We start from the raw sequence: 24,395 nt of genomic DNA, 5'->3' as shown, positions 1-24,395 counted from the left end.
AAAATAAGATAGGAAATAATATTCCTACAAGATATACTACCATAATCATAAACCCTAAAGATATATTTTCTAAATATATCTTAACATAAAATAAACCTAAATATATTATTCCTTTAATGATATCTACGGAAAATATATCAGATATATATTTTCCGATATCCCATATCTCTAACAGTTTGTCTGATTGATCATGAATGAATGTAAAAAGTGCAAATTCATAGTAAATTCCAATGCCCCACAAATTGTAGGAATTAAAAGTTAATTTCACTGATTACTTTACTTTTTTTTTTTTCATATTATTTCATCAATAATAATTTCATTTTGGAGAAGTAACATTGGATTTTTAGGTAGCAGAATCTTTCAGTTTTTTTATAAAGGTAAGAAGAATTGTTATACCATTGAAATTCAATTTCTCAATGGTTGTCTGATCTAGTCTGGTTGATCATAAAATCACTTTGAGATTGAAACCACGATCCCACCGTCTTAAGGCTGGTATGTATGCATAAGTGCACCTCTTACCAATTGACTACTCCGTAATAAGTAAAGTTCGGTAGTCCAAGTACAAGCGAAATTATTATATGAGTCTGACTCACGTTGAGACTGGTGCATATAACTTACGTGTGAACATTTTAAATAAATTTTGAACCACTTCACTTTGAAATTTAGATATAATTTCTTGTTTATGTCATATGATTTTTTGACACAATTTCATACAAGTTGTTACTAAACACGTATATCAGTGTTTGAACATAACCCTACAATGAAACGCATTCATCAAGCACTGTGCGATATCTAAAATCAACACTCCTTTATATTAACGCCTTTTTACTTTTTTTATTATGACTATAGTCCTTGAAACCAATAGAATTAAGCTTAGTCAACATCAAAGAATCATGAGAAAAATCTCCCATCAACCTCATATACACATTATACAAAATCTAATAGAAAAAATAAAGAAAAGAACATGGGAATCAATTACAACTTTGACAATTCTTTTGATTTTCTTTTTCAATTTATTGAAAGATTGCTGCCACGAACAGGCAGCCCTCGTGAAGTAAAGGATCTTCATATAATTATCAGAATATTCTTTACCTTTAAAGTCTAAAGTCTTTAGCTAATACTAGAAGCTAAAATTGGACCAATTCTTATAATATAGTTGTATATACTTTTATTTTATAATTAAGACACAATAATTATTGTTCACAAAACATTGAATTTGAACTAACACTGTTGTAGCTAGCCTCTCCTCCCTATTTTTTAAATTTATCCATTTCTAGTTATTTCAACAATTCAACGTCTTTTTTCTGTTTCAAGTGTTGACATACAATGTGCTCCTTCTTGTACATAGGTCAACGGTTTAGTACGTATTCGGTATATGCCGTATATCTCATTATTGTATATGAAAGCTACTTGAAAGATAATTTCAACCAAAGAAAAAAAATACTTCATACTTCGTTTACCACGTTTAATTTCTTAGAATCACATAGCATAATAACTAACGTAGATTTAAAGGAGTATCTCGAGTAAACTAATACTTCGTATATATTAGCAATGGATGAATGGATGCATGATTTTGTCATAAAATCTTAATTACTTTAAACTAATACTTTCTTTAAAGGCAAGGAAATGTCATTATTATAAATTCCTCCTCACAAAGTCATAAGCTAAGGGGAATTCCTAATGTAAAACTAATAATTATATATATTGTGTAAAACTATAAATTATATATCACTATTATATCTTAGTTGTCTCTTATACATACTTCCTCCGTTAATGATTATTTGCAACAAAGGGGTATTATTTGTGAGATATAAAATATTCGTTTGTTGCAAATAACCATTAACGGAGGAAGTACATGAAGTTAAAATATACAATAATATAATTTCACGTAAAGTTTAGTTCTAACAATTTTATCATAGGCTTGTATTTACGTTGTTCATGTGAAGGTTTTTCTTCTTTTTTTTTTTTTTTTTTTATTTTAAATTCGGGGTAAGTAGGGAGAAAACACTCTACTTAATTGGAGCCTCTTACAGGTTAACTTGACCAAGTACCCAAACAAGGCCTTTTGGAAATTTGGAATAGGGGGAGGGGGAGGGGGAGGGGGAGCAATAATGGTGGCTAGCTAGGGCAACCCCAAAATTGTGACATAGTGGATAAATATTTTTATTTTTGAACAAAAAATATTGAAGGGAAAGACTAGGGCTGAGCAAAACTACCCGAAAAACCGAAAACCCGAAAAACCGATTCGTAACCGTTCCGAAAATTAGGGTACCCGATCCAATAACCATAACGGTTCGGGTACCCGTTCCGATAATTTGTTATCGGGTATGGTTATGGGTATCATTTTAAAATTAACGGTTACCCGATCCGATCCGATAAGCATTTTTTTTGCTTGTTGTCCCTACTTAAATCTATTAATATAAATCTAAATTTTCACTTTACTTCATAATCACTTTATTATATCAATGATTAGTAATATTATTAATAATTTAGTCAAGATCATATGGTATTGTTGTTAATTAGTTGTAAATTATATCATAGTAACTACATAATTAAGTATAATTATCATTATTGGATATCTTATTGGGTACCCGATAACCGATCCGAAAATCCGGGTACCCGAAGTCCGGGTACCCGAACTTATCGGTTCCGGTTATGGGTATCACTTTTAGTGATTTTGGTTATCGGGTACCCGAACCGTTAGTACTAACGGTACGGGTACCCGTCCCATGCTCACCCCTAGGAAAGACAGTAAGGGAATCCTCACCTTTAAATTATCACGCAGTGAAGATTGATTTTAGTAAAATTTACATATAGGCTGGAAGCTTGCATAAATGTTCATTATTATTATTATTTTTTTAAGGGAAATTCTCATTAATTAATTAATCCATCAATGTGAAAATGCTTGCTCTTTTACGAAAAAAATAATACAAAAATAAAAGGCTATAGAATATGATTATAAAGAAAGTAGCTAAAGGTGTGCAAGGTGGCCTCAACGAGCTGTAACTATAGTGAAAATGAAGCAGCCGTTGAAAAAAAATGTAGGAAATAATAAGTCAACTGTGCTTAAATAATTGGCAAGTGTTGAAGTGTTGTTGGTCGTTGGTTGTTTTTTATACATGTGGCCATCCTACATTTCGACCGACTACAAAAGAAATTAAAAAATAAAATATAAAAATTTAAAATTTGAAACTCGTGTCCATGTGGCAGAATTATGTTACTGGACACTGTTGCCACATGTACAGATAACATAATATAATTGGATAAGGATATTTTGTGTGTTTATAATTTTTTTATTTTTTTTTTCATAATGTTAAAATTAAATTAATGAATGTTTTCATTGAATAATAACTTTTCTGTATGATTGGTCACACCATATAGCAGAGATTACATATAGGGGTTACTTATTCAATAGTTATTTACTCAAGTGTAAAATATAAGGGTTACTTATTCAATAATTATTTACTCAAGTGTAAATTATAGGGGTTACTTAATTTAGGGTTACTTACTCAGTCGTATAGCGCGTTTTCTGAGTGAGAGTAACTCATGATCAACCGAGTAATCTTTGAATAAGTAACCCCTATAATTTACCCTTGCCAAACAAGTAACCCCTGAATAATGATCGACCGATTAACCTTTAAATAAGTAATCCCTATGATTTACCCTTGCCAAACGAGTATCCCCTGAATAAGTAACCCCTGACCAAATGAGTAACCCCTATAAATAATTTTTATCACACGGTGTGACTAACCACATATAAAATATTGTGATTATCAAATCATCCTATTCTCCATATTTAGAAATTAGAGAGTTAAAGTTCTTACATTTTGTTACAGCCCTTAACCTCTTTGTTTCATATATTACTCACTTATTATTGTAGGCTTGTAGCAATAAAAATGAAATTCATGAAAAAGAACAAACTCAAATAAGAACCGCATAAGATTACAAAAAATTCGAAAATCTGACTTGGTAATAAAAATTTAAAAACAAGCTTTTTGAGCTAGACAAAAAAATAAATAAATAAAAACTTTCAAGTCAAGCCAAACTCTAGATGGAAATTTTAAGCCCAAACTTTAGGTCGAAATTTTATGCCCAAACTCTAGGCTACACTTACGGCTTGTTCACATTTACTTAATTTCAGTTCACTTTCATCAGTTTAGTTCAGCTTCTAAATTCCCTTTCTTATAAAATATTCATTTCAGCTCAGCTCAGTCCAGTTTAGTTCAATTCAGCTCCAATATATATATATATATATATATATATATATATATATATATATATATATATATATATATATATATATTGAAATTTAAAAGCATGTCTTTGGTTGTAGTTCGAGAACAACTTTTGATATATTGTTGGAGATATGATATCATCAATATCGGAAAATATATGTGTAATATATTTCCTGTATTGATCCTATTAGGAGAATAATACATATATCTTTATTTATGTTAATTATATTTTCCAATATTGATCCTCTCTCATAAAATATTCATTTCAGCTCAGTCCAGTTCAGTCCAGTTTACTTCAGTTTAGCTCAGCTCAATTCAGTAAATGTGAACAAATCCTTAGAAAATTACAGAGTAGTAACATTGAGTTAGATTTCAATATCATTGGGTGTTAGGTTCATAGAGTCGGAATGGTAATAGGGTCGATGATATATAGGGATAATATATGTGTAATACATTTTCTGTATTGATCTTATTAGGAGAATAATATATTTATCTTTATTTATGTTAAATATATTTTTCGATATTGATCCTCTCTCATAAAATATTCATTTCATCTCAGATCAGTTCAGTCCAGTTTAGTTCAGTTCAATTTAGGTCAATTCGGTAATTGTGAACAGGCCCTTAGAAATTGCGGAGTAGTAGCATTGAGTTAGATTTCAAAATCGTTGGGTGTTAGGTTCACAAAGTTAGAATGGTAATAGGGTCGATGATATATATTTAGAACTTGAAATTTAAAAGCATGTCTTTGGTTGTAGTTCGAGAACAATTTTTTCTTTTATTTGATACTTCCTCCATTTTCTTTTAAATGCAACACACCCTTTAGCGCGGTAATTAAAAAATATGGGGTTTACATGATATAATAAACTTTAAAATAGGATGAGTGGTTGTTAGAAGTGTAATTTAGTGAGGCATATGCTTTAAATAAGGGATATCATATAGTTTTTCCCTAAAGTAACTTTCCTTTTATAGTGTGTTAAAAAACGGAGGAAGTATATTGTTAGAGATATGATATCATCAATATCCGAAAATATATGTGTAGTATATTTTCTGTATTGATCCTATTAGGTGAATAAATATTTATCTTTATTTATGTTAAATATATTTTCCGATGTGATATCATATCTCTAACATATATGAAGGTATGGTATGAGCTTCCATATCGACTTTCTCTAATGAGCCGTTTAAGGTATAAGTTTAGAAATTGAAATCTTTTGGCCTTGTTCTTTTGAGCGTTATTTCAGTCAGTTTAGTTCTAATTAGTTCAATTAAGTTCAGTTCAACTTTTAATTTCTTTCTCTCATAAACACTTCATATTAGCTCTATTCAGTTTAGTTTAGCTCAGTTTAGCAAATCAGAACAGACCCTTACTCACTCGAGTCACTTTAATCCCATGTATATCTCATACCAAAAACCCGTAAACGAAACTCTGAACGTATATTATATACCTATTAGCTTAGCTTAGATAAATCAAGTTGTGCATATCCAGATTTTTTAATCAAAAAGGGTCAACTTGAGCAAGGTTAATGCAGTAATATTTTGTGACCATGCATAAGATCGATCTTGTCATTTTCAATAAACGAAAAAGGGAACTCGATAACCTTAATTTACATTATTGTTTAAAAAGCTTAATGTCATTTCAATCAGAAATTATAAAATTAATGATTCTACTTCTAGCTTATCCAATCTGATCCGTATACAATATACAGGTTGTACGACAAAATTACTTGCATTATTGAGAGAAAGTGGTTATGAAGGCATATGACTCTATGAGTACTTGAGTAGACAACATTATATACTTCGTAATATTATATATATAATTTCTTTGATTAGGGGCGAATACGTGAATTATCAATGCTTCAATCTTTCACGATATTTCTTATTTACACAATTAATTAATTCCTATTATTATGGAACGCTAGTGTAGGATTACTCATTTTGTTATAAGGATTATCGATAATGGTGATTTTGATTTGTTTCGAGCTAAATAGTACGTGTAGCCAACGATTAAATTTTGGATTTTTCACCATATACCACTGAGTTTTAACTTAACTCACCATATACCACTAAATTAAAAACTTTCTAATTCACTATGTACCACTCGGTTCCTGTACATTGCCACAAAATGCCTTTTTTGATAACTGTCGTTAATTTGTCGTTAGTCTGTCGTTTGGGATAATTTACTAATTCACCATATAATATTAAGTTAAAAGTTATTTCACCATATACTATTAATTTAAAAGTTATTTCATCATATACCCTAAGACCATGTTTGTTTTGTGTGTGTGTGTGTGTTTTATTTTATTTTATTTTTTAAAAAAATTAATCAAATGTAAGAAATTGGTGCATGAAAAGGATAGGTGATAGGTTTTATAAAGCAATTGACAAGGAACATACTGAACTGACAGAGTTTGTTAACAGGGTTTTGGAGACAAGGAGTGATGAGTCTAGGTTATGTCAGGTGGAGGTCGAGAGTTTGGAGTCAAGGGTGGCCACGTCAAGTTCCTTGCAACACTAGCGAATATGAGCTGTGGGTATGGTAAATGGCAAGGATCAGGGATACCTATATCTTGCAAGCATGGTCTAAAGGTCATTTACAACCTTTGTGCATAACCCGAAAGGACATATTTCTCGGCATTACCCTTGCACCATTTGAAGGACAACCTTTGTGCATAACCCGAAACAACAACAAGCTTTGTTTGGCACTCTTACGTACGGAGAATTGTAAGATGGTGATGATTATTTCAAGTGTGTGGAGTGTGGACATCTTTGCAAATGCTTTTAGAAGTGTGAATTGCTACTTTGATCCCTCAGGTACTACGTTTATATGCTCTTTTCCTTCCCTTTTTTTTTAAAAAAAGAAAAATAAATAAATAAAGTAGCAGATGGAAATTTTGGGTATATATGGAGATGTTACTTTTAACTTAATGGTTTATGGTGAAATAATTTTTTTACTTAATGATATATGGTGAATTAGTAATTTCCAAACCACAGATTAACTGCAAACTTACGGCAATTACAAAAAGAGGTATTTTGTGGTAATGTAAAGAAATTGAGTGGTACATGGTGAATTAGAAATTTTTTGGTGGTATATGGTGAATTAAGGGCCTGTTCATATTTACTTAATTTCAGTTCAGTTTAGTTCAGTTCAGCTCCAATCAGTTCAGTTCAGTTCAATTCAGCAATCAGTTCAGTTCAGTTCAGCTCCAATCAGTTTAGTTCAGTTCAATTCAGTTAAGCTCTTAATTTCCTTCTCACATAAAATATTCATTTCAGCTCATTTCAGTTCCAATCAGTTCAGTTCAGTTTAGTTCAGCTCCAATCAGTTCAGTTCAGTTCAGTTCAGCTCCGTTCAGTAAATGTGAACATGCCCTAAGTATAACTCAGTGGTATATGGTGAAAAATACGTAAAATCAACTCTATAATGAATAGATAATAGAGTGGAGCTAAAAGTAAAGAGTCACATAATTTTACATGGTAGTATGGTACTATGATACTATCAAGTGACCTAGCTTAATACCAAGCGAAACTTAGTCTCATGGAAAAGATTGCACCTTTTAACCTTGAGGTTGAGGGTTTTATTTTCATTAGAATCACTTTGAGGGTGAGGTTTCCTTACCCTTTTCCCCTCACTCGCCCTCAAAGTGTTTGATCTGCAAATATTATGTACAAGACCAAAAATCAAGATGGTTAAGATACGATTAGGGTTCTTATCCTTACTTTAAAACAAAAAATGACCTAGTACGTCAAATGCTCACATGTGGAATAAGAATAACTAAGAATTTTTCTTACTATTAACATTCAATATATATATATAATATAATGGAGAAAATTAAATAATTTGGTTATGAATTGTCTTTTAGATCAAAAGGCTAACTTATATGAAGTAGTAAATCACCCAAGGGTTTTCTTTAGAGATGAACAACATTGCCTGTCCCGCTAGCTCAATTTGATAATAGGGCGGGTTTGGATAAGCCTAAAAATGCATTTTTGGTTAAAAATCCGAACCTGACTCAAAAAAAGTTCAAAAACCTGCTACTTTATCAATGTGATGTTAAGGTCTGACTCAGCCCAATTTTTTTATTACATATAGTTTTCTTTCATAAGGTAATTAAACACCTTAACTATTCACCAATATATAACCTAGCTAGTCATTGGTTTAAAAAAAACAAAATAACCGAGTCATCATTATTATGAAAAAAATATGCAAGTCGTGAAAACATGTACAAAACCAATGTGAGAAATACACTAAACAAAATGAATAGAAGACGAGAATTGAGCTCCTCCCTCCCCCGTCTGAAGTAGTAGTGTCGTATTACATTGCAGTCAATAATCCTCTTATTTTACATTGGGTTTCAAGACATCATTAAAAATTTTACCATCTAGAATTCTAGATCATAGAGGATAGCTACAACTATCAACTTTTTTTTTTTTTTTTTTTTTGAAAGAAGCTACGACTATTAATTTAACTTGTGTATGTTTGTTTCATATTATTTTATTTGACAAAAATTAAATTCAAATAAAATAAAATAAAATAAAACAAGAAAAAATTATTACCTTATTAAATCGAATACCTTAGTCACGACTCATGACCTAATATATGCTCAATATATGCGCAATATATGCTCAATATTTAGGTAAACTAAAGTGAATAATTCTAACTTTGGAGAAGAATAGATTTGTTTGTCAACAAATATATTTGTAACCTCCATTACTAAACTTAAATTTTTATTTATCCAAATCTTACCCATTTAAAATTATGCCAGATAATTACCATATAGTGAGAGAAGTCACTTGTAAAGTTAGTAACACATACTATATGTTCAATCGTTAGGCAAAATTGGGTATCACAAACTTTGGAGGAGAATATAATCCTTTGTCATTAAAATCTTTTACATTAAAATTATGCAATATAATTACCATATAGTGAATTAATGAGAAAAAAGACGTTTAATTTAGCAACAACCACATTATTCCCGAACCCCTAATGATCTAACTTTGAAATAAAAAAAGGAAATAAACCTCATATAAAACGTTTTCCAAAAGTTCCATATTCACAGAATATTCCCCAATAAAAAGAGTAATTATAAGATTTATAAGTTTATAACTACTACTAATAACTCATAAACTCCAACAATAAATTTTAATTAATCCGTAATTAATACTTCCCTAATTAACGCGACTTTGACACGAACTCACGTGACGCTTTCTTTAAAATGGGTCCCAAATTTGCTTTTTTCCTATATAAACTTCCTTCACTCTCGCATTCTTTCCTTAATTTTAAAAATTCCGTAATTTTCTCACGTTAATTTACAACCGTCCGATCATTATTCTGTCTCTCTCTTGATCTCAAACACTTTCTCTCTCTACAATTAGTGTTAACAACGGCATTTTTTCGTCGCATATAAATCCCCCAATTTTAGCGACGCTTTTAGCTCATCTCTGCCCCTTCATACTTTCTCTCTCCTCTTTTTTACTTTGCTTTTTTCGTGTCTGAAAAGGTCAATTTTCCGGCGCCATCCCTCGCCAGGGACATCTATTTTAAGTAAGCCTTTAATCATTTTAGTAAAATTTGAATTTATTTTGATTGATTTGCCATTTTTTTTGTTTAATGTTGTAGAATTTTATATGAGTATTATGAACTGGGTTGTTTGATTTTGTTTGATATGTGATATGGGGTGTTTGATTGATTGATATTGGGAGTTTTCTAGTTGTGTAGCTCAATTTAAATTTGTGGGTTTTTTTTTTTTTTTTTTTTAATTATGATTTTTGTTACAATTTATTACATTTTGTGGTTGAGATTCATACTGAATTTTTTATAAGAAAAAAAAAAAAAAAAGAGGCTGTAGTAAAATTTATTGTATTTAATTAGATTGGGAAGAATATACGTGCAGATTTTTTTTGTTAAAAAAAAAGCAAACGGTTTGCTGGTATATTGGTGGTTCACTATTTTTGACAATTATTTGGTCAAAAAGCTCATGTATTGAAAGTGGTGTTCCATGTTGTGCTGAATTATTCAATTTTTGTTGATTTTACTAATGTTAATTCACCTTATTGTTTAAGGAATTCGAAATTGATAATTATGATTTATACACAATTTTGCTAATTCTTGAATATGAAAGTCTGACATAGATTAGGGGTTCTTAATTAAAATTTGAAGATTGGCTTTTACTAATTAGTGATTGCATTTTTGGGTTTTTATTTTGAAATTGAATTTGCAAGGTTAAAGATGGTTTTACTGGTGATGTAGTATACAAGAAAAGAGCCAGAGTGCTTTCTTCTAGTGGTTGTGGATCTTGCTCAATAAATATGGGTTGCTTTCATTCTACTGCAAGTAGACAATGTCCCGGACACGAAGACCCGGTTTTCCTTGCTTCTCAAACTGCTTGTAAGCTCCTCCATCAATGTTTACGTTAGATGTATCATGTATGCTTTCGATTAAAAGTTTGTGACCGTTATGAACTCGACAACCCTCTAATCTCTATTGGGCTTTCACACTATCTGATAGTATGAGTAGAATATATGATTGGTGAGGTTTGCACTGGAAAAACTAAAATGAATTTTACTCTCTTTTCAGTTAGTGTTAGTGAAGTCGAAGCATTATTCGAGCTGTTTAAGAGCATAAGCAGTTCTGTGATTGATGATGGGCTTATTAGCAAGGTATACAATATTACCATGTTGACTTTGAGTAAATTCTGTTGCCTTGTTGCTTGTATCAGCTTGTGAGGCATGTGAAACTTCTGTTTCATATGCATGTGTATGCTGAAATCCCCTGCAAAATTGTACTACTGTATAAGTTTTTTTTATTCAGCTTAAGGTGTAGTAAAGATTCACTAAGATTTTAAGGCCATTATTATAGTGTCAATTAGATGTTGACTATAAGCTTATACAAATCTTGATTCAATCCCAAATTCTGACAAATATGTCTGAATTTAAGGTCTTGAACAAGACCGTTCTACCCAAAATCGAATATGCAACATGATGTAAATAAAAGATATTGGATCAAAGATTCATCTAGAAACTGAACGAACCCAAATTACTGGTAATGAATGTGTCCCAGTGTTTGAATTGTATGATCTTGCATAATTTGGAGTTGGGTTTTGATTCTTGTATTGTAGCTTCTCTATTGCATTTCTTAATTTCTGTATATCCTGTGCAAATGAAATATTTCTGGACTTTATATGGCTTTCCCTTACCATTATATAACTGTATGTTTGCAGGAGGAATTTCAGTTAGCTTTATTCAAAAACAAGAAGAAAGAGAATCTTTTTGCTAATCGGGTATGTTGCTACTGATGTTGTACATTGAATTAACTACACCTTCAGCTATATTCTTTATCTATTTTTAATTTGCTGGTTTGTGTCTCGTAAATATTATGTTATACGACTTATACCTTAATAACTGCAAATCCTTTTGTATCAGATCTTTGATTTGTTCGATGTGAAAAGGAAAGGAGTAGTTGACTTCGGTGACTTCGTCAGAGTGTTAAATGTCTTCCATCCAAATGCCTCCCAAGAAGACAAGATAGACTGTATGTGTAACCTGGCTTTATACAAAGTCTCTCATACATCGTCCTACATATTGTATATCTGAAACCTGGGTCATGTATATGTATTAACACTTAATTCTTTTTCTATTGCAGTCACATTTAAGCTTTATGACCTGGATGGCACAGGATATATTGAGCGTGACGAGGTATATTGGGTTTGCTTATCCCCTAATCCCCTATCCTCAGCTTCCATTTTCCCAATTTTTTTAAATCCTTGATGTCTGAACAAATGTCTTGTTTTGCTTTGCAATACTGTGGACCCTGTTTTAAGGATCATAAAGTTGTGCAATATGGTTGTCGGCTTGTTGTTGTTGTTTGGCTGTAGCTAGACAGATATTCATTCAATGCATATTGTCTTGTTCCTGTGTGAGGTGATTTTTGCCTCACAGTTCGCAGTTGAGGTGGGGAGAGTTATGTTGGCATGTTTGTTCGATTCGTTCTTATCTAAAAACATTGCTCAATGTGATTTTCCTTCTTTTGGCCGGTCATATAACCTTGTATGAACATTGTGCACTACACTACAGTGCTTGTGGAATTAAATTAAACTTAAAGCAGGTGCCTCAACACCACTGTTTTTTTCAATCTGCAAGTGCAATTTGGTGTGAGGTTTCGCTGGGTGATCCTTTAGGTTGCATAGTAGTGCCTTCATTTTCTTAGTTGTTCATTCTACATGCTTTGTTTAAGTACACTTGCAAGATAGCAAGTTTGTTATAATATACATATGAGCTGATATTTATATTTTGGCAGGTGAGGCAAATGTTGATCGCAATTCTATGTGAATCTGAACTGAAGTTGGCAGATGAAACAATCGAACAAATACTTGATAAGGTAAGGTTAACACATTTCCACATTTGCTGTATTCTTGAAGCTAATTAGTTATCATAGGAACAGGAGACTATGCTTTGTTTCTACAACCTTATTAATCATGTATATGGTTGTTTGAACAGACATTCAAAGAAGCTGATGTAAATCTAGATGGAAAGATTGATAAATCCGAGTGGCATCAGTTTGTAACGAAAAATCCTTCGTTGTTAAAAATAATGACCCTCCAATATCTCAGGTATTATGCGGTCATTTTTTTCTCATACTCTAGCTGTATACCATTATTTGCACACATATGAGGGGTGACTCATCCTGATTTGGTTTTGTTTACCTGGAAAAACTCATACAGGGATATCACGACGACATTTCCTAGTTTTGTTTTCCATTCAGAAGTTGATGAAATGGCCACTTAAGGAGCTGATAAAAGCTGCTTGCAATCCCGTTAAATTTGATCCTTGGGGCAGACTCTGCACATATAGCTAGACCCCCCCTTAATTTTTTGTTCCCTTGAACTATTGTTATCCCAACCATTAAGAAGAGTTGAGGTGTGCTTAAGGTAGCCTGTGCATATGGTTTGTGTGTCGAAAAGTTGAGATGTGCAGTATCAGTTGTGCTCTGGCTTTATAGTCTTAGTTTGTTAGATTTAGAGAAAGAACATCTATCTTAAAGGGAAAAGAGAACATTATATTAATACATTCAAAAGCAGTTTACCTGTTGTCCCATTCTCGGCTTTTCTACCCTATGTTCATTATATTTGTGGTTCTACTAAAGCTGTGAATCCTGTAATGGTAGCAGCGAACATCCCATCTGCTTATTGAGGCTTTGAGAGAAATCTTGTTGTTGACTATTGACTGAGGGATGATAATTGTTGTCAAAATTGTATAACTTGACCCAGTAAGTGACAACTAAATCTGGATGGAGATTTTGAATTATGTTTGTTTTCATACGTGCAAGAACACGTGTTGAACAAACATCATGTCTGAACGTTTATAATGCAATAGGATAGTAGCAAATTACAATAATGGAAGCGTGAAGTAGTTGAGTTAGTTAGAATCTCTTATGTCGGTATAATTGGTGGTTATGCATCATTCTAGTCAATGTTTGGTTATGTTGGTATAATTGGTGGTTATGTATCGTACCAGTCAATGTTAGGTGCAGTTGGCCTAATAGAGTTAAGGCATGCATGATAGCAAGATTAACATCGCAGTTGGCCTAATAGAGTTAAGGCATGCATGATAGCAAGATTAACAACTTGTTTGATGCCGCATCGCAATTGAAACCCTCAAGTGCTGCAAAGAGTAAATATATAGAGTTGTAAATGGGATGTGATCACAAGTCTTTTTGATACGGAGTAGTTTATAACGTTGATTTGATGATAGCTGGAAGAAGCTATATGTATAATTGTATCAAACTGTTTATAATTTATTGGTATTTGTTCAATGATTTTCCAAAAAAACATTGAATATGAATTCGTCAGTTGTGACTTTTGATTAAGAGCTATGGAATGTATAACTAACAAATTTGATTAATACTCTCATTGATCTCCTTGGATCTTGTAAATCATTTGATCTACTACTAGTGATTTTGTGTGGACATGGCGAAAACCTCATCGACTAGTCTATGATACATGTATGTAAAATTGTAGATCTTTAAGGAAATTGCAAAATCCATTTAATACCAGTGTGGTGGTAGGTTGGAAGAGTTGAAGAAAAAAATTAGTGAATCTTAATTAACTTATAGATTTTACAATTTTTTTTTTTCAAATTAAACTGTTATTACCCATTTCACAAATATTGCTTACCAAAACCGTGCTAGGAGTGCAACAGGCACCTGTGTGTTTAGACTTTAAACACGGTGTTTGGTTGAGCCGAGCTCCCTCTTCCGAGTTTTTTTTACAAACTTTATATTTTTTTTGTGTTGCACTTAGTTTACCTTTTGGATTAATCCGGATTCGTCCTCCCTACCGAGTGCAGTTCGAATCGCCATTAGACCAATAACCAATTTCTTGTAAAAAAAAAAAAGTTTGGGAACAAAAAAGCATAATGGCATTTTTAGTATTTGTTGGAAGGGATTTTGATGAGAGTCTGATAAACCCTACAGAATACCGGCCCAGAAATTTCATCAAAATCCATTCTAACAAGTACTATAAATGCCGGAAAATTTGCAGAATTTTAGAAGAAGAAAATCGATCGGATTCCCTTCACCACCGTTATTTCATCGGAATTTGGTCGAATTTTGCGACAGTGTAGTTTCATCGGAATTTGTAGTTGAAGCTTTAAATGCTGAGAAATTCAACGATATAATTCAGGTTATATGTTGCAAAAATCTGTCTTCTTATTTAAATTTTCGTATCCTTGAGCAGAATTACCTGTCATTTTTTTCTCCTTTAGGTTTAATTTGCATCAATTTTAGTATGAATTTCGATCCTGATAATTTATACTCAGTTCATATGTGCTTTGTAAAATGAAGATTGCGTCTATTAGTGATTTATTATTGTAATTTTCTGATGTTTTCCCCTAATTTTTTCATTATTTCTGAATTTTTATCATATTAGGTTTTGAGTACAATATTTTAGGCATATTACAATAGTTATTGTTAATTTATAAAAAAAAGAATAAATCATCTTCTCAATTGTGCATTGTTTGATATTCAGCTAAAACTAAATGTTTTTTCATGCAGGTTATGTATTCAATGAAGAATGCTGCTACCTGCATTGCTTGAGCTCTGATTTCCAATGCTTAACATTCGAGTTTGGCTCGTTTCTACTTGTCTTTTCGGGGTATGACGTCTTTCTGCATATCACTTGCATATAGACCTTGAAAAATGATGAATGGAAACATTATAATATTATCACTTGATGTGATTTGAACTTTTTTTGCTCAGAATAATTACATTGTCCTTCTATGCTTGTTTCCGAAATCTAAGTGTTGCAATTTTAGAATCTGAGACAAACTAGACATGTTAGATTCAGCATTAGGTGTTTGTATTCATGTCGTTGGATTGACTAATATTAATTCTTTGCTAATTGTTGGGCAGTCTATTGTTGGCTCAGTTTATTGTTGGGCAGCTCTCCTGATTTTCCCTTGTTTTAACAGCGCGAGGTGTTTTGGGATGATTAGCTCCTTGAGAATCAGTGATATGGGCCGGTGTAACATCTTTGATAGCCATGAGCTTTCCTAATATAAGTTCAAATAAAGTTGAATTTCTTTCATGTGACTTGCAGCAGAGCTTCATAGGGACGTTTACTCATTATCTGCCTTGCCCTAAAGTCAGTAGTTACCACCGAGAATAAATCCTGTGAAAGGAGCGTCTAGGCAGAATTAAAAACACGTGGCCTTACATCAAAGACCCCTAAATTCAATTCTCCTTAATTTCTTTGCTCAGTAATTTTGATCCGCAGTATTAGAACAAAGAAGTTACTATGTTGATGACAATGTTTGTATGGCCTTTGAAATGTCTATTGGCCATTTAAGAGATAGACTATTTTGTTCTTTATCACATTTATGAAGTAAGGATAAGTTTAGAGTAATGATAATATACTTATAATGTCTAGGAGAAATAGTGACATATTAAGCAGAGTTAAAAGTGAACTCTATCCTTTGATATGCATGGAAAATGGGAAGGTGCTGAACTAACTCACTTGGTAAAGTTGTCCCATAAAATTAAACTGTTTCCTGCCTTTTTGCTTTCATTTGGAGTTTATTAAAATAAGACACCAGGACTTGTGGAGTTAAAGCCCGCAATTAAAATGCTATTCGTATATCTTATGCTTGCAGCACTGCTGTAAAGAGTTTTTATAGCAAATTGCTTGTTTTATTGTATTACAAAATGGACTCATATATCATTATTGGTCTGATCTGCTTGTTACATGCTTTAACAAAAACAAAAGATTGGTATGCTTGGAAGTATATTTATTGATGCCTGGCTGTATTTCTCAGAAATTCAACAAGCCCACTGATATATTGTTCTTCGTGCAGCTTTTGATCACCAAAGATTGCTGCAGCTTGCCTAGTTTGAGCCTTAATTTTCTGTGCTTCATCTCCAAGCATGGCCTGCCTTAGTGCATGAGATATGTCGTCTCCAGAGTATGATCCATCTTCCCTTCTTTCTACTTCAATGCCCAAACCCTTATCTACCATCACCCTCGCATTTAGCCCTTGATCAATAATGAATGGCAACAGTATAAGATTGTGCCCATGTTCTAGTGTCTCTATAATTGAACCCCACCCAGAGTGAAACAAAGAGCCCCCAATTGACCGGTGAGCCAAAATTTTGAGCTGTGGTGCCCACCCAAGGCACACAATCCCCTTTCCTGATGTTCGTTTCAGAAAGCCTTCTGGTAATGCCTCAGAATCATCAACTGCCCAAGTGGGTTTTCTGAGAGCCCAAATGAATGGCAACTGCGCAAGCTCTAGGCCATTTGCTATCCCATAAACTTCATCTTTTGTGAGTTTATACTCGCTGCCAAATCCTACATAGATAACTGATTTGGGGCTCTGTTGATCAAGCCATTTGAAGTTTTCAATCCATGTTTCGTCTGTGATTTTTTCTTCTACTTTGGGTGGTGGGAGCAGGCCTACTGGCACCACAGGCTTGTTAATGAGCTTCTGAAAGAGATCCATGTACTCTCCTTCAAATTCCCTGCAACTGCGTACGCCTACTGCATCACATCCCTGGATTATTTTAGTCAGCCTCTCACCATCTGATATCCCGGATTCATTCATGCTGTAAGCTCCTGCGTGGAATCCTGCTGCCTCGTAACCACGGAAAGCAACTGATCGTGGGAAGATTCCACCCCAGGGAGGTGGGGTTGTCAAACTGTCTGGTGTTGGTCTCACTTTCTTCTGACCTTCCCCTGAAAGGTACTCTGGTGGACCCACAAAACACAATGTGGTGGCTGTGTAGACAGAGAAGAACATGAACTTAACATGACATTCCCGAGCAACGTCAGCCATCCGATGACCTATGATATCAGAGATAAGCCAATCAGGTGAATGACTTGAAACAAACTTCTTGACGGGCTCATACAGGAGATCATAAGCCACCTTTAGGTTTGGAATCTCTTCAAACTGTATGTCAACAGTAGCCTCGGCTCCTTTGGGCAGGACACTATCAGAAACTGTTGGTAACGGGATGCTTACATATTCTATAAGGGAACCTAATTTGGAAGGGATACTAGGAAGCCTCTCAATGTTCCTTGGGGTTGATATGTATGACACTCGTACACCTTTGTTAGCCAAGGCTACAGCGAGCTGGTAGAAAGGGATCATGTGCCCGAATGCTGACCATGGAAGCATAACTACATGAAGATCACTAGAGTCTGTTGCCATTGAAGTATGAGAATTCAGTAGGCTTTAAGTGTGATTTTACAGTGGAATTGAATTTGTATGATGTATTTTATTTTTTCTTCTGTTGGGATGAAAAGCTTCACATGAAGGCTTGTTCATATAAATTATTTCGTACATGTAATTTTAATTATAATTAATTTAAATCTTTATTTAATTAATGAAATTCTACAGTCTCGGTCAATAGATTTCGTAGATGGTATTCATAATATGGATTATAAAAGTATGGAAAGGCAGGTTGCTACTTGCTACTTTACACTAGTCGTAGTGGGTGTGCGGACGCATATGCATATTACCGACTCAATTATTGCATTTAAATATTTCTAAGTGCGTATTATGAAATCCTGCAAGTCCAAGAAAGATTGTGAGATATTTTTTGCCTTTAATTTAGCTTAAATAAAAAATAATTGGATAGGCAATGTGTATGTGTTGGTGTTCAATTCTTATACTCCATTCATACACAGTTTTTCAAAAAGGGATATAATAAAATAATAGAAAGCAGACAAATAGATGGATTTTTTAGGCACACAGACTGATTCACATTGAGAAAAAATTTTCCTTCATCACAGGTAAAACATCTAATGAGTAATATTAGACTCAGATATTTCAGATTCGAGCTAGGTTCGCTTTCAAATGAGGAAAAGAGAGTGAAGAATAGCTCAAATGGTTAGAGCTTCCCTTTCGATTGCAGATGATCCTGGTATCGATTTTCACCCCAGCCCTTGTGGCTCTCTAAACACCAAGATAAAAATGAGGAAAATGTTCGCTCAACCAATGTTTTCTATTTCAGGGGACAGTTTGTGATTTATGGTTAAGTTGAAACAAATTGTTGACCAACTAGTTCAAACATTTGGTGATTAGTGAAGATAATTAAATCGTATTAGTTAAAAAAAATATGATCAAAACAGATAATGCTTATATTAGTTCTTAAATATTAATGGATGTGTATGAAGTACTATTTTGTCTATGCATGGTTAATGTTCTGTTTGTGGTTTTAATGAACAGGTTGTCGTTACATATTTTAAAATATTGACAGCCTCATTATACGTCGGCTCTGTTAATTTGTTTAAGAGCAGATTCACTGAGAAAAATCTATCTAATTTAATATAATAGACATACTGAATATCTAACATCACTAAATAGATTTGCTGCATGAATAATCTCCATATTTTAAGGACGCCCTCCTTTAAGATACATGGTACTATATTATGCTACCATTGCACTACAAACTACATTATCCTTTCATGCACCAACTTATTCGGTTTTTCTTTCCATCATTGCTTTATTTGACTTTTTGCGGTTTTCATTACATTCACTACTTTTTCAACTATTCTCTTTGTCATTAAACAATTTGACTTTTTATAGTCTTCATAACAAGTTTAAAATACAAATACTTGTAGATTTCAAATGTTGTATGCATCTTTGTTGTCTTTGGTTGACCACGGAAAAAGTATAGTTCTACGTTCCACTTATGTAGCCTAAAGCTAAGCCTATGATCATTCCAATCTCTTGATTTTTCATTGTGGACAGTTTTACACATGAAAAACAAAACTCTGCATTAACTAAATTTTTCATTCTATGTTCAACCAAACGACTCATCATTGTTTGGAATTAATATTCCGCCGTTGATCCACCCCATTTAAGGACTCTACTTTCCGCTTTATTTGCCTGCGAATCAAACACATTCAAGCAATTAAGGCAAGATCCTACTTCATATGAAAAAATTATGATGATTGATATTTATAGAACTTACTTCTTTCTTCCAATTAGTGAGGCTTGTAACTATGATCAACACAATAGTTTGCAAACAAACACCACTAAGCATCCCTCCCCAAACACCCTGCATTCAAATATTGATATAGCAAACAAATAAATCAAATGTTACAAATTTAAGCTAACTTTGGTAGTTGTTAGAGATATGAGATATCGGAAAATATAACATTTTCAAATGCATGATTACCCTAACTCCAAAGCCGAATTTGAATCCAAGAATAAGGCCTGCTGGTAGCCCAAACATATAGTAGCACACGATATTAATGTACGCAAAAAGTGCTTGCCATCCAGCTCCAATAGCAATCCCTAAACAAAGATGGAAGAATTTTCAGCATCAACAAACATTACAAGACTTATACACTTGATAAAAAGATTGAAATTTCATGGACTGACCTGATAGAACTGGTTGAAGGCTATTGAGCAGGAAATTAAATGCCAAGAATAGCGCGAGGCTAGTAGTTTCATGAGCTACTGGTACACTTGTTGTGAAAAGGAATGGGAACCATTCCTTAGTAACAAACACTAGCATGACTGCCACCAATCCTACGGCCACTGAAGTTATGGATACTACCCACGCCGATATCTTGGCTTGTCTATAATTACCAGCTCCGAGCTCATTTGACACCCTTACACTATATATATAGAAAGAACCAAGATAGATATTGATCACATTAAAATCGATCTCTTAGATTGAAACTAACTGCTATCATTGTAGTACTAGCACGTATTGTTAGTGTAAGGAGAGTTACCTAACAGCTGCATTGAAACCAACTGCTATCATTGTATCCCAGCCCTCTAAGTTGATGCTGTACATGTGATGAAACATTGTGTTTATCAAATAAAACATTGTTCGACATGTTAATATATAGTTGCTTTGTGACATTGTATCATTTTGAGAAATTTTCATGACATTAATGTAGTTGAGTGTTACCAAATTGCAAGGGCATCAATTGGCACCAAAGGGTTGGGAAGACGGCCAGTGATCACGATGATTAGCATCATGTACCAGAACTCCAAGCTACAAATTAAAACAAAGGACTCAAAAACTAACACCATATAAAATTATTAGAAGGATTATTCTAAGAGAAGTTCTATGCTAAGTTGGTCAATATTGAGAAATGAGAACATTAGATTATGAAAAGGTATGTATGAGATGATATACCATAACATAACAGCAGAAGCAAAGGAGAGCTTAACAAACTCCCACAAGTCCTCGAATGCTAGCCATGAAAATCCACCCCAAGCACCATCTGATTTCGTGACAAAGATATAGATGATCTGCGCGATGACAATGAGCCACCATGAGGTGTTGAGCATGATTGCTGCTCCAACTAACCCCCACTCAAGCTTGAGTATGAACAGCCAACTCAATACGCCGTGTATAAGGAGAACAACGGCGGATATCCAAGCCATTACACCCACTTTACCCTGTGCTTGTAAGAACTTTTGTATTGGGAAATTCAAGGCATAGGCAAATAGTTGAGGAATCATCCACAATGCAAATTTTCCTATGAAATTTAATAATTAGTGTGACTATTGCTGTCATAATATCCACAAATAAGCTACATTTAGTGATACCTTCATTTCAAGTACAAATTCAAACATTGCATATGTATTATCATATTCCGGTTGTTCCAAAATATTTCATTCTGACCAATCTATGTACAATCCTAATTTAAGACCTAAGATACTATGTTGTAGTTGAAATACTAGTGTGTTTTATTTAGAAACATAACTAGATAAACAGGCCACATAATCGCGGTTTAGCCTTGAATGAAACCTTTTTGAAAAAAGGGAAGGGGATGGAATCATATACTAACCAGCAGCGAGTGAAATTTCTTCAGTCTCTCCAAAAAGTTGAAGAATAGAAGGACTATAGATATGAAGTGGTGTGAGTAAAATCGCGGTGATTAGCAAGATAATCCATGATCTTTGCATGTATATCCCTAGCATCCTCAACCTTCCTGCACCAAATGCTTGTCCACAAAGTGTCTCTAATGCACTCCCCATTCCAAGCTACATTTTGACATGAAATTTCCAGCATTAACATCATGCTCTCGAAATTAAATATTTTCAAAATAACAACCCGAGGCATTGCCTGAGACACATAATACTAGTTGCAACAATTACACTTGTACATTTTTATTGACAAGTAAACAAAAAAAATGTGAGGTTAGTAACAATACCATAACACCATAACCAAGACCAGAAATAACAGAGTTCTCCACGGCAAAAGTGGCTAGCTCGAGCTCACCGACACGGCCAGTGAAGGTCTGAGTAAGAGCACCAAGTGAGTACTGACAAATGCAAGTGAAGATGGCAGGACCAGCAATATGCCATAACTTCTTTGACTCCCAACAAAACTCATTTGTTAAGCATAACAGCTTTTGCAAATCTTTCTCTTTTGGCGTTAGAAGTGGAATCCTTTCTCCGTTCTCCATTGCCTCCCTTTTTCAGATATAATCTAACATGAAACAAATTATATTAAAATCGTCAAGCATGAAATAACAGAATATTGAATATATATATATATAAATACTTTCCAAATTTAGGATGAATTTTGTAATTATGCATGAAACATATTAAGTGGAACAAGATTAAAAATTTGGAGTTGAAGAAATTAAGCTTAAGGTAATCTTACATGGAGGTTGATACTAGCTATTGTGTCTTGAGAGGAATGAACAGGGGAGGAAAGGAAAATTAGTATTAGATATTCTAATTATTAAAATAAGTTAAAAAGGTTTAGTCAATTGATTATTTTTTTTTTTTTTGAAAACTAGTCAATTGATTATTTAATTAGCAGCAACTTCAAAATATACTTTAATCTTGTTTAATTAGGGGAGTGGCATAATTTGTGGGGTTGTCTTGGGATTTCTAGCTAATCACATGAGTTTTAATAACTTCTTAATAAACATGAAATATTCTAAGCTAGTTGCTTATTAGTATAATCGACTAATGAAGCATATTAAAGTCATTATTGGATACGATTCTCAAAATTTGGGATCGAATCATCTTACAACAATTTATTCAGTTTCTTTATTAATTAAGACCAAAACAAGAATGCTTCTAGTAGTTGAATTTTTGTGTTTTTTTTATTCTCGAGTTGGATTTGAGCACTTCACGTTTTGTCACGTATTTTAAATATTTATGTATTTTTATAATCTTAATTTTGAGGGTGAATATGGATTCAATAATTACTTACTATGGGTGGCATTAAGCATTAATCTTAGCCCATTATTGAGTATTACCATAGAGTTGATAAAATTTTTAATGGTATTAAGCACAAGAAGTCTTATAAATTGTGACACTATGGTCCATACCTTAAAAAATAAATGCTGATGCAATAGGAAGGGTTCCCATACTCAAACACGAAACTATAGTTAAGTTAGAACAGTTTTCTTATTAGTTGATTCAAGCACTTTTTTTTTTCGAAGGAAAGTTGATTCAAGCACTTGTTAGTATATGATATATTAGTTACTCCGTTTAAATTTTCGAACATTCGGTGTTAGTACATGAATATATGACATTGAAATGTAATGACTACCCAACTATTGTAGTTGGGTACATGAATATATGGCATTTATGTATCATGATTCATGAATCAAATGTTGCTGATTTGTAACACTCATAATATACGCATGTATCTTTAACTCTTTTGACATGGATTGAATTTGTGTGGTTACCATCATTCCACCACACTAAATTGCGGCCGATCCTTTCACCAAACTAAATTGCGGCCGGCCCATTCCTCTTTAAGCGGCTGCGGCCCAGTCAACTTCTTTCTTTTTTTGACGTGACAGCCCAAAACAACACCACCTCGATTGTTAGAACATTTTAAAAATGTAATTACAAAGTTTACAGTTCAACTTACATTTCTGTGTGTATGATTCTTTGTCCCATGCATTTTTTTGAGTCAAATTTTAAAAAATTAGCCTATCAATTATCCCTGATTTATTAGAGAGTATATATATATATATATATAATCATGTGCAATCTTGTTGGATTCATTTTAATGTATATCTTTAAAATACAGAGTATTATTTTTTTAAAAGAATTTTTACATAATTAAATATGAAGATATTTATGTTTTAAAACGTGTTTTAGAGCCTGTAAAAAGTCAAATGGGATATATGAATAGAGAGGCAAAGTAACTAGGTCATGAAATGAGTATAACATTAGACGAAGTTGTGATCATTAAGGAGCAAGAGAAGAAGTCCAAAATGCTATGATAATTGTACTTGTGGGTTGAACCGCAAATTCTTGATCTCTCTTATTTCCTATCAAACTATTCGATAAATAGTCGTTCTTTAATGAAATTGTGTAAATTTTTGATGTTTTAGGGTCTGTTCTTTTCAGCTTATTTTAAGTCCAGTTCCAATAAGTTCAGTTCAGTTCACTTCGTTCTTATCTTAATATCTTTCTCTCATAAAACATTTTGTTCAATTCAGTTCAGTTCAATTCTAATAAGTTCAGTTTAATTCAGTTAATCAGAACAGGCTCCATGTCACAATATTGTCATTTATCCAATGAAAAGAATCTGAAATGTGGTCCAACATTATACATGAAATTGAAGCTCCTTGTTTTTCTACTCCATATCAACCTAGATAACAAAAGAAATTGACCCACTATCACAACTCACAAGATAAAAACAATACAAACAACCGACATAAAGTT

The 24,395-nt window shown here is 33.1% G+C and overlaps 2 protein-coding genes and 1 pseudogene across 2 annotated transcripts; 1 reads left to right on the top strand and 2 right to left on the bottom strand.

Moving 5' to 3' along the window:
• The first annotated feature begins 10,479 nt into the window (after window positions 1-10,479).
• Window positions 10,480-13,308, top strand: LOC145599453 (calcineurin B-like protein 1). The gene is made up of 8 exons (XM_081655835.1): window positions 10,480-10,620; window positions 10,810-10,892; window positions 11,453-11,512; window positions 11,655-11,763; window positions 11,875-11,927; window positions 12,529-12,609; window positions 12,729-12,841; window positions 12,953-13,308. Exons 1-8 carry the CDS (start codon window positions 10,542-10,544, stop codon window positions 13,014-13,016), a joined length of 642 nt encoding a protein of 213 aa, XP_081511961.1. The 5' UTR covers window positions 10,480-10,541; the 3' UTR covers window positions 13,017-13,308.
• Window positions 13,309-16,514: 3,206 nt separating this feature from the next.
• Window positions 16,515-17,933, bottom strand: LOC145599190 (UDP-glycosyltransferase 91C1 pseudogene; annotated as a pseudogene).
• Window positions 17,934-19,559: 1,626 nt separating this feature from the next.
• Window positions 19,560-21,925, bottom strand: LOC145599344 (protein DETOXIFICATION 33-like). Its single transcript, XM_081655740.1, has 9 exons — window positions 21,908-21,925; window positions 21,542-21,737; window positions 20,884-21,229; window positions 20,653-20,739; window positions 20,471-20,527; window positions 20,115-20,353; window positions 19,909-20,027; window positions 19,702-19,788; window positions 19,560-19,616 (listed from the first exon to the last, which is right to left on the bottom strand). Exons 1-9 carry the CDS (start codon window positions 21,908-21,910, stop codon window positions 19,560-19,562), a joined length of 1,191 nt encoding a protein of 396 aa, XP_081511866.1. The 5' UTR covers window positions 21,911-21,925.
• Window positions 21,926-24,395: the final 2,470 nt, after the last annotated feature.

This window comes from Chenopodium album, chromosome 20, assembly GCF_948465745.1.
Source record: "Chenopodium album chromosome 20, dcCheAlbu1.1, whole genome shotgun sequence".
NCBI classification, from domain to species: domain Eukaryota; kingdom Viridiplantae; phylum Streptophyta; class Magnoliopsida; order Caryophyllales; family Amaranthaceae; genus Chenopodium; species Chenopodium album.
This window is presented reverse-complemented; position numbering and strand designations above follow the sequence as displayed.

Coding starts and splice junctions, on each gene's coding strand:
- LOC145599453 (XM_081655835.1), top strand. CDS start 10,542: ATGGGTTGCTTTCATTCTACTGCAAGTAGACAATGTCCCGGACACGAA. Junction 11,764..11,874: donor CCAAGAAGACAAGATAGACT/GTATGTGTAACC, acceptor TTTCTATTGCAG/TCACATTTAAGCTTTATGAC. Junction 12,610..12,728: donor TCGAACAAATACTTGATAAG/GTAAGGTTAACA, acceptor TTGTTTGAACAG/ACATTCAAAGAAGCTGATGT.
- LOC145599344 (XM_081655740.1), bottom strand. Junction 20,528..20,652: donor ATTGATGCCCTTGCAATTTG/GTAACACTCAAC, acceptor TCACATGTACAG/CATCAACTTAGAGGGCTGGG. Junction 20,028..20,114: donor CCTTCAACCAGTTCTATCAG/GTCAGTCCATGA, acceptor ATCTTTGTTTAG/GGATTGCTATTGGAGCTGGA.